The sequence below is a fragment of the Natator depressus genome, chromosome 6 (genome assembly GCF_965152275.1).
Source record: "Natator depressus isolate rNatDep1 chromosome 6, rNatDep2.hap1, whole genome shotgun sequence".
Lineage (NCBI taxonomy): Eukaryota > Metazoa > Chordata > Testudines > Cheloniidae > Natator > Natator depressus.
In genome coordinates, this window is record NC_134239.1 from 4,114,818 (window position 1) to 4,125,517 (window position 10,700).

A 10,700-nucleotide genomic window follows, 5' to 3' on the forward strand; every position below is an offset into this window, starting at 1 on the left:
TACAGGAGACTTGGGACGAGTAACAGGGGAATGGGGAGGTGAACGCCCAGCCTCCTCTTTCCCTGTGGTAAAACAGTGATTCTGCTTCCCCGAACCCTGTGTCCCTCTGCCCCTGGTTTCTGTTTAACTGCAGCTTGCGACGGCTCAAAAGAGTCTGCAAACTCAGTCAGTCCACCCACTGCATCCACCTTTTTGTCCCACAAATACTGTTTTACATCATCACTGCACATATTCAGGAATTGTTCCTGAGTAACCAAATCACACATTTCTTCCAAGCTTGTAATGCCTTTTCCCCTCACCCACTTATCGAACAAATCTCTCATTTCATTTACATAAACCACATTACTCAATCCAGATCCCCGCTTAAGACTCCTGAATTTAACCCTGAAGGTTTCAGATGTAATCTGAAACAATTTCAAATCCAGTTTCTTAAATTTCCCATAGATTGAGGCATCATCAATATGCATCTGATTGAATATGTCCAGAGCTCTTCCAGTCAATTCTACGACCAATGTGGTTATTTTTTGATTGTCAGGAATTGTATGGAGGGTGCACAAACGTGATGAAATATTCGGCAATATCACTGGACTTATCATATTGCAGACATTGTTGCTCCCATTTGTGTATTTTGGGGAAGTGGGGCCAGCTGCTGGTGGGTTTTGTCTTTTCCACTCCATAATAGCCAGTTTATGCTTCTGGCCCTCAATCTGGGCCTGTATTTCTCTGTCTCTTAACTCCAGGGATCATTTGTCCCTGGTTACCTCTGCTTCCCTGTGCCTTTTGTGACAGCTTCTTCCCTGGCTGCCTCTGCCTCTTTGAGCTTCAGTTGAAACTCCATGTCCTTTGCCTTCTCTTCTGCTTCCAGTCTGGCCAGCTCTACCTTAGCAGCTGCCTCACCGGTAGTCATTTTCCTGCTTTCTTGTGCTGGGCCACACCCCCTCTGCAGTTCACTGAAACTGAGATTCACTCAGTTCAGGGGCTTCTCAGTTAACAGAGACTTTCCCTGTACCCAGTTTTCAGCCTTTCTAGCTTCTTTTGATCTTCACTCTTACTTACTTTGCTTATTTTTCCTTTCCCATTTACCTTACCCGAAATAAGCAAACAGAAAATAACAAACCAGTCACCACTTTGTCTGTTCTCCACCCACCGCACCCAAAACTCACTTAAAATCACTCCCAGTGTCTCAAAACAATCAGCTGTGCACAGATCCTGCTCGACTACACCACTGTGATAGGTTGGCTCCCAGAAGCCCCTTTGGGACTTCAGTACCTTTCGTTGTTTGATCCAAACACAATTGCCTGCTGCAAACCCAGATACAAGTCTCAACCACGTCCCCCACAAGCTGCAGGCTTAACTGAAAACAGCTTAAGAAGTGCCTCTGTCTCCAGCACTCAGATACCCAGCCCCCAATGGGGTCCAAACCCCAAATAAATCCGTTTTACTCTTTATAAAGCTTATAAAGGGTAAACTAATAAATTGCTCGCCCTCTATAACACTGATAGAGAGATATGCACAGCTGTCCCCCCCCCACCGCCACCCAGGTACTAATACATACTCTGGGTTAATTAATAAGTAAAACGTGATTTTATTAAATACAAAAAGTAGAATTTAAGTGGTTCCAAGTAATAACAGACAGAACAAAATGAATTACCAAACAAAATAAAATAAAACATGTAAGTCGAAGCCTAATAGAGTGAAAACTGAATGCAGGTAAATCTCACCCTCAAAGATGTTGCAATAAGCCTGTTTTACAGACTAGATTTCCTCGTAGTGGGGGTCCAGCAATCACTCACACCCCTGTAGTTACTGTCCTTTGTTCCAGTTTCTTTCAGGCATCTCCGTGGGGTGGAGGGGCTATCTTTTGTGACAGCTGAAGAAAAAATGGAGGAGTTTCCCCAGGGGCTTATATAGTCTCTGTATTGTGGGTGGAAACCTCTTCCCCTCTCCTATGCAGAATCCAGCTCAAATTGGAGTTTTGGAGTCACATGGGCAAGTCACATGTCCATGCACGACTCAGTTCCTTTCAGGCCGACGCCAAATTCCCAGGAAAACTCAAATGTGGATTGGCGTCTCTCAAAGTTCATTGTTAGCTTCAGTGTTTCTTGATTGGGCACTTACAGAGAATAGTCTTTTCTCAAGTATCTGACCAACTGCTTCACTGAGGGTACTTAAAATCAAACAAGTACATATCTAATATTCATAACTTCGAATACAAAAACGTTACATGCACGCAAACATGATGAATATATTCAGCAGATCATAACCTTTGCAGGGATATGTTACATGGCCTATCTATCATAAAACATATTCCAGTTGTGTCATATTTACAGCCATGAGCCTATTTCTATAAAGAATTATGGAGTGCAATGTCACACTCTGTTTCACGGACTATAAATTACAGGAAATAAATACAATTAACAAAAGAATCAGAAGGGAGCTGGCCTGCTCGGAGATATTTTGTGGCAGCATCTGCAGAGATACTGAGTGTTAACCACCAGCTTCGGAATATCCTCCTTTTTGCAGTCTGCCCCAGGGACCTCCGGGTCACCGGAGGCACAGAAACCAGGAGGAGGAGTTCTGAGCAGGACTCTTAGAGGAAATAGGGGCACGGTGTTTCCTGGGCACAGACCTGGGGCGACAGACTTTGGATACAGAGATTGCTGGTTGTTTGTTGTTTCTAGTGGTGTTCAGGGAACCAGGACTTTGTGTACATTCTTTCTAACCCCTCGTCCACAGATTATACCAAAGAATATAGCTGACTTGGATCATCAATTTTTCCTCCTAATACAGTCGACCCTGCAATGCCTCACAGGTTGGCACCACGTAGGAGAAGGGGGAACCAACATTCCCTCGAGCACTGATAATACCAGCCAAGCCTGCACACCCTTGCGGGATAATTTCTCCTACCATAGTGAAGAAGGGAAGAGTCATTACTGGACCTGCCTTGGGTCTCCTTGTGGAAAGGTGATGACCACAATGTCCTTGTGCATCTGCAGCCATGGATCAGTGCATGGGCCCATCCCTTGGGGAACCTACACTTTCATGTCAATTGAACACTGCTGTCAATCAGCACCACACCTTTGGTGTTACTGGGATATTTTCTTAGATGTTGGCTGTGATATATCAGGGTCCAACTCAGACTAATTAGCAGCTGTGTCACACCTGCCTGCAATCTTGCAATGCCTTGCAGAGGTGGCTTCCACTTTGGCGAATCACAAACAACCGTCAAGCATGGAAATCGCACCCAAGGCATGTGTGTGTAATTGCAGCCTGGCCAGGAATAGTTGGGTTACACTCAGGCTCTCACCACCCTTGGTTATACTGCAGGGTGACCCCAACGCATTCCCCACTCTTCGATTTCCCTCCCAAAATGTCTGTCCTGTGCTGCCCAATCCTCTCCTGGACAATACAAGGTACATTGTCCATTATTTCTTTAATAGCACTAACATGCCTGCAACATAGCTTCTCAGACACTTCTATTTAAAAACACTGGATTAGATAAAACAACAAAAAAAACCCCAAAGTTTATTGACTACAAAGATAGAATTTAAGTGAGTGCAAATAAGGAGACATAGAAGTCAGAGATGGTTTCAAGAAAAACAAAGCTAGAATGCAACTTGTGCCTAAGTTAACAAATGATGTGAAATTCAAAGCAAAAGTTTCCTCACCACATGCTCTCAGCAGTCTCACTGACCAAACATCTTAGGTCAGGAGCCATCCCCAAGTCCAATGGCTGCTTCCTTTATCCCTTCAGATGCAGTGAATCAATGGGCAGAGAGGGGGGGGGTATCTTGGGATGTCTGCACCTTCTTTTTAGAGTCCTATTCCCCCTTTGAGAAACATTTCCACCTGTTTACCAGAAGAGAAAGGGTCTATGTAGAAGGATGTTCCCTGCTGCTTTTTCCTCACCTATTTAGATACAAAATTAAGTAGAACACGCATTTCTTTGTTTAAGACAGAACAGTTTGCCAGCCTCAGTTTTGACCATGTATTAATAACACAATACAGTGTAATCTTATAACTTCACATACATGATAAAAATATGATTAATATTTGTGAGGAGAGCATGACTATTTTTAGTTGACTCATAGATTTATTTAGCATTTTATAGCTGAGCTCTGCGTGCAGATCATATGCATGCAAGATGGACAGTTTTATGAACTGCACAAGTCTGTAGCATGCTGTGGCCTCCCCCTGAGCTCCTCTGGTCATAATGTGGTCAGCATCAAGCAAAATGAGTGAACCTATCTTTCCTACTTTGGGGAGTAACCTAGCAATGGAAGGACATAGAATACTATGGTGATTGGCATGCTATAAATAGCTCGATAATCTGGAGTACTCTTACATGTCTTACAGGTTTTACATTCCACCTACTGGGGCCAGGACAATGAGGTTACTCTGAAACCAGGAATAACTGAGAAGGTATCAGCTACATCTGCAAACAATTAGTACGTTTCACCTGTATCTAACTTTCAGGTCCTTTGATTCCAAATTTTTTGCTAAGGCTGGTTGAAAATTTTTCTTGAGAAGTTTTTTTGATAGGAAATTGGATTTTCCATTTAACTATTTTTTCCAAGAAATTATCTTTTCCCCGGAAATTATAAGCTTTCCATCAAAATACCAAACACCTCTCCTCCCTAACCATGGCTGTGGGACTCTGGTGATGTTCCAAGGCAGTTCAGCAAGAGGAGAGACCATCATGCATCATGGGGGATGTAGTCCAGCCTGGGAGCCTGGCCCATGGAAGAGATTGGTGCTGTGGAGTGTCTGAGGCACCCCCATGGTATTTCCGAGTCAAACTATTAAGATTTTAGTGAAAAGATTTTGGTCTTCACAAAAAAACAAACAAACAACCCCTTGTGAATCAGCTCTACGCAGTACCCAGCTTGAAGTGAAAACAGGAGGATGAAATATACCCCTAACCTCATACACTGTAAATCTGGTAGTAATTGCATCATTTAATAAACCAGTAGAAAGAGTGGGTCAAATTAATCCCCAGGGCACCAATTACACAGAGGGTGGCTTTGGTTTACTGAATTCATTAATTACATGTTATGGCTCTCTGAGCTCAGGTATTCCCAGTTGCTTCAGGAATTATGTATCATAGGTCACACATCTTCGTATAAAGCTTCCTGAATGGTCCAAACTGGCAGTTTCTGTCAATGATGAAACACCACCACAGCTTTCTCTCTCTTCTCAGAAGGTACGTGCTAGTCTCCTGAATTACAGACACGCACACACGCAGACACCATGGGGATCAGCAGCTATTGAATTGCAGACCTCCAGCACCGAAAGCCTCAGCCCCAACTCCGACCCCTTCAGCTAAAGGAGCGACCTCATGGGTTGGAAAAAATAGGCAATTACCTAGTCACTGAAGCCAGGGTTTCCCATGATGTCTCTGGGTTATCATACAGGCTCCAGTAAATGCCAAACAGCTTAATTAGCACAGTAAGCAACTTCACCCCAAACTGACATGCCAAGCCACAGAGCTCCCCTTGCCCAAAGAGGGTGGAAAGATTTACATTCCTTTACTCTCACCCCTTCTTTAGCTAAGGAATAATCCCTTCAGACTGATTCTCTCACAGCAGAGTCACAAGTTACTGTTTTCTTTTTGGATTAGTGAACAGGAGTGTTTGTGTGGGGGGCACAATTAACCTGTGTGTCATTGTGTTTGCACAGAGTGTGCATTTTATCGAACACCTGGAATGACCAGCTGTGAATATCTGGCTCTGTGGACTAAGCCCTTCCCGGAGAGGGTACTGATGTCCATTAAGAAACTGATATCCATGTATCCTCTCTTACCTCATTACAGAGAAGGAAAAGGTTTTCTGCACCCTCCACCAGCCCACATCTCTGGAGCTGCCTAATCTGTGTTCAGAGGAGATGGGAAATCACTCGGAGGTGACCGAGCTCATTCTCTCAGGATTGACAGATCGTTCAGAGCTGCAGGTTCCTCTGTTTCTTGTGTTCCTACTGATTTATGCTATCACCGTGGTGGGGAATGGGGGGATGAATTTGTTAATCACGATTGATCCCCGACTCCACACCCCTATGTACTTTTTCCTCAGGAATTTGTCTTTCTGTGACCTCTGCATTTCCTCGATAATTTCCCCTAAGATGCTTCTGAATTTCTTTGCCGAGAGGAAAATCATTTCTTACACTGGCTGCACTGTGCAAATGTATCTCTCTACCGTTTTTGCAGATGCTGAGTGCCTCTTGTTGGCTGTGATGGCGTATGATCGTTATGTGGCCATCTGTAACCCGCTGCTCTATACGGTCACCTTGTCCAGGCAGCTTTGTAAACAGCTGGTGGCTGGGGTGTACGCTGTGGGGGTGGTGGATTCAATGATACACACGTGTTTTACATTTCAGCTGTCATTCTGCAGCTCCAACATCATCAATCATTTCTCCTGTGACATCATCCCACTGTTGGCGCTCTCCTGTTCTGACACGCACATCAGTGAGATTGTGATGTTTGCTCTGACAAGCTGCTTTACAGTGAGCAGCTTTGTGACTGTCCTCCTCTCCTATATCTATATCATCTCCACCATCCTGAAGATCTGCTCTGCTGATGGCCAGCACAAAGCCTTCTCCACCTGCACTTTCCACTTAACCGCTGTGTTCCTGTCTTTTGGCACCCTCTTCTTCATGTATTTGCGTCCCATCTCCAGCTATTCCATGGACAGAGATAAAGTGGCCTCAGTGTTTTACACGCTGGTGATCCCCATGTTGAACCCCCTCATCTACAGCCTGAGGAACACGGAGGTGAAGGACACCCTGAGGAAAGCAATGAATAAACTGCTAACCAATTCTTGAATCTGTTTAACTCAGTACTGGTTTAGTGATGGGGAGTGGAAACAGTTGAATTCAATTCCCAGAGCATTACAACGTAATTTTGCAGAGCCCATGTGATTATTGTTCATTATTATTTTGTAATTAAAATTAATTTGTTTGTATTACAACAATGTCTGCAGACCCCTACTGAGGTCATTGGACAAAACCCGAGGAAGACTCACAGGTTCAGAAAGAGAGAATGATTTTATAAGCTGATTGCTAGGGGCATCCATCTAGAGGGTGAAATGTTCAACTTCATATCTCAGGAGATTGGGTGGCAGTTCCCAGTGTATTTTCCACTGAATGCATCCGATGAAGTGAGCTGTAGCTCACAAAAGCTTATACTCAAATAAATTTGTTCGTCAGTAAGGTGCCACAAGTCCTCCTTTTCTTTTTGCGAATACAGACTTACATGGCTGCTATTCTGAAACAGTTCCAAAGGGGTTTCTGTAATGCAACCCGTCACACAGAGTTCAGGAATAAAATCACAAAACAATGTGTGTGTGTCTGGGGGGGCGGGGCGGCATGGGAGGACAGTACAAGAAGTGATGGACTTCAATTGCAGGAAGGGTGGTTTAGGTTGGAGATTAGGTGAAACACCCGAACAGTGAGGGTGGCTAAGGACTGGAATAACTGGCCCAGGAAGGTTGTGGAATCTCCACCACTACAGATTGTTAAGAGCAGGTTAGACAAACACCTGTCAGGGATGGTGTAGATAATACTCTGTTGTGCTGTGAGTGCAGGGCAGGGGACTAGATGACCTCTCGAGATCCCTTCCAGTCCTATGATTCTATGATCTCACAAGGAGCCCTGCACTCGGGGGCAGGGGCGACACCAGCCTGAGCAGTGGGCAGGGCAAGGAAAACTCACCTGCCTCCACTTGACATTCAGCTTCACTGCACCCCCCGCCACATGCACACACATAGTGCCCACTGCACACCAAACACACACGCACACAGAGTGCCCACTACACACAACACGCAGAGTTCCCAATGCACACCATATGCACACACGCACAGAAGGTGCACTACACACACACAGTGCCTACTGCAAACCAAACATATACACACAGAGACAAAGTGTCCACTACACACACACAGCCTGACACTGAGCTCAGTCAGAATGCAGAATAATCTCTACGGGGAAGCTGGGACAGCTGGCATATTTCCAACTCTGCTGAACAAAAAGAACTGAAGGGGATTCTTGTTTCCTGGCAGGGAGATAGGACTAGATTTCCCAAATGATCTTTTCCATCAGCAGCTTCTCTGAGGCCTGGTTTATGCTGAAAAAAATGATCAACAGAGCTCCGTCAGACAGGGCGGGGAAACTTTTCACACCCTGTGGGTGGCAGTTAGCTTGTACTGACCCTCAGTGTCATTCTTCCATTGACCTAGCTACTGCCTCTCGGGGACGTGGATTAACTACATCAAAGGAAAACCCCCTTCCATCAGTGTGGAAAGGATCTACACTATGGCGCTGATGCACATCATAGCTGAGTCAATGTAATGGCCTTAGTATCGATATTCTCTGTATCGATCAGTGAGTTTTTCCCCTTCCCACTAGAGCGATTTTTCTCTCATTTTCCATCATTGTTCTCCTTCCTTTAATAAAGCTCTTTCCTTCTTTCGATAGGTAAATATGTTCAGAAAAGTTGAAATTTCTCCTCTCAGGATAGTTTCTTCCTTCCCCTCCCATGAATTTCATTTCAATTAAAGGCTGAAATGCTCTGAAACTGACTTGCTTGCCCATGACTTGGTGGTACCTCTTTGTTTTTCCTCCCTTCACTTACAATGAGTTGAGGACGGAAGCAGTACCAGCTCAGAACCCGAAAATCAGACTAAGAGTCAAATCTTCCCCTGTTTGCTCACCACACCAATGTTACCCTTAATAGCTCTGGAGCTGCTAACTTGGGCGGCAGAGGTTAAATTTGGCTTTGATGACTTTGAGATTTGCTCCCTGGAGCATCTTTGCTCCCAGGACCACAGGTGTGCACAGCACACACAATTAATGTTGTTGCCATGTCTTTCCTTTTGGAAATGGAACACAGAGGGACAGAAAATCAGCTGGCCTGGATCGCTGTCTCTCCTGTGAGGTCATTTTAACATGATACAAAACTGAGGTGACTGTATTCCACTTTATTTGTTGGTCACCTCTTCAAATGCCTCTTCAAGTAATTTCCCAGCATTGGGATGCAAAGGTGTCCAGAAATGAGTGAATTTCATCTTGACTAATAATTTATTGTCAAAAACCATACTGTTTGGATTGACCTGAAACTTTTCACAAACAGGTTACAAATACGCCTAATAGCTTTGTCCCAAAACAATGTTTGTGTGTGTGTGTGTGTGGGGGGGAGGATTTCATAGATTCATAGATATTAAGGTCAGAAGGGACCATTATCATCATCTTGTCTGACCTCCTGCACAACGCAGGCCACAGAATCTCACCCACGCACACCTGCGAAAAACCTCTCACCTATGTCTGAGCTATTGAAGTCCTCAAATTGCGGTTTAAAGACTTCAAGGAGCAGAGAATCCTCCAGAAAGTGACCCGTGCCCCATGCTACAGAGGAAAGCAAAAAACCTCCAGTGCCTCTTCCAATCTACCCTGGAGGAAAATTCCTTCCCAACCCCAACTATGGCGATCAGCTGATCCCTGAGCATATGGGCAAGATTCACCAGCCAGATACCCGGGAAAGAATTCTCTGTAGTAACTCAGCTCCCACCCCATCTAACATCCCGTCACAGGCCATTGGGCCTATTTACCATGAATATTTAAAGATTAATTTATTGCCAAAATTATGTTATCCCATCATACCATCTCCTCCATAAACTTATCGAGTTTAATCTTAAAGCCAGATAGGTCTTTTGCCCCCACTGCTTGCCTTGGAAGGCTATTCCAAAACATCACTCCTCTGATGGTTAGAAACCTTCATCTAATTTCAAGTCCAAACTTCCCAATGACCAGTTTATATCCATTTGTTCTTGTGTCCACATTGGTACTGAGCTTAAATAATTCCTCTCCCTCTCCGGTATTTATCCCTCTGATATCTTTATAGAGAGCAATCATATCTCCCCTCAACCTTCTTTTAGGTAGGCTAAAAAAGCCAAGCTCCTTGAGTCTCCTTTCATAAGACAGGTTTTCCATTGCTCGGATCATCCTTGTAGCCCTTCGCTGTACCTGTTCCAGTTTGAATTCATCCTTCTTAAACGTGGGAGACCAGAACTGCACACATTATTCCAGGTGAGGTCTCACCAGTGCCTTGGATAATGGTACTAAAACCTCCTTATCTCTACTGGAAATACCTCACCTGATGCATCCCAAGACCGCATTAGCTTTTTTCATGGCCATATCACATTGGCGGCTCATAGTCATCCTATGATCAACCAATACTCCAAGGTCCTTCTCCTTGTTGCCGGCACAGAGTGCCCAAGGCAAGCAACAGTAGGGGTTCATTGCCCGGTGTGCATCACCCAATAATCACAACGGGGTGGAGAAGCAGAGAGTTTATTTGCAGCTGCAAACAGGCCCAGGGAGACACAGCTGTCTGAAATCCTGCAGCCCCGACTGCAGATTACATCATACAATTTATACCTTTTTTCCCAACTTAGCTACAGAAGCATATACAACCAATTACCTATTGCCCTCTACAATAATACAGCCAAAGCGGCCAATTAGATGTTTCCTCATTAGCATTACGTAAGCCCTGCCTTATTTGGTTGTATCTGTTCCTGTGTTGCAGAAAGCTAGTGCAAAACATCCCTTTCTTATCTATACGCTTACCCTGGCCGGCGCTGTCTGAAGGCTGTCTCTGAGAGCAGGCTGTCTGCTCTAAACTGTCTTTGCAGCTTTCTGTCTCTGTTTTTATA

At 44.6% G+C, this 10,700-nt stretch overlaps 1 protein-coding gene across 1 annotated transcript; it reads left to right on the forward strand.

Moving 5' to 3' along the window:
- Positions 1–5,165: 5,165 nt before the first annotated feature.
- LOC141989001 (olfactory receptor-like protein OLF2) lies at positions 5,166–6,816 on the forward strand. The gene is made up of 3 exons (XM_074955202.1): positions 5,166–5,203; positions 5,879–5,949; positions 6,203–6,816. The coding sequence occupies exons 1-3, from the start codon at positions 5,166–5,168 to the stop codon at positions 6,814–6,816; spliced, it is 723 nt and encodes a 240-aa protein (XP_074811303.1).
- The last annotated feature ends 3,884 nt before the right edge of the window (positions 6,817–10,700 follow it).

Coding starts and splice junctions, on each gene's coding strand:
- LOC141989001 (XM_074955202.1), top strand. CDS start 5,166: ATGAAACACCACCACAGCTTTCTCTCTCTTCTCAGAAG. Junction 5,204..5,878: donor TTTCTCTCTCTTCTCAGAAG/GTACGTGCTAGT, acceptor ATCTGTGTTCAG/AGGAGATGGGAAATCACTCG. Junction 5,950..6,202: donor CAGATCGTTCAGAGCTGCAG/GTTCCTCTGTTT, acceptor CCGTTTTTGCAG/ATGCTGAGTGCCTCTTGTTG.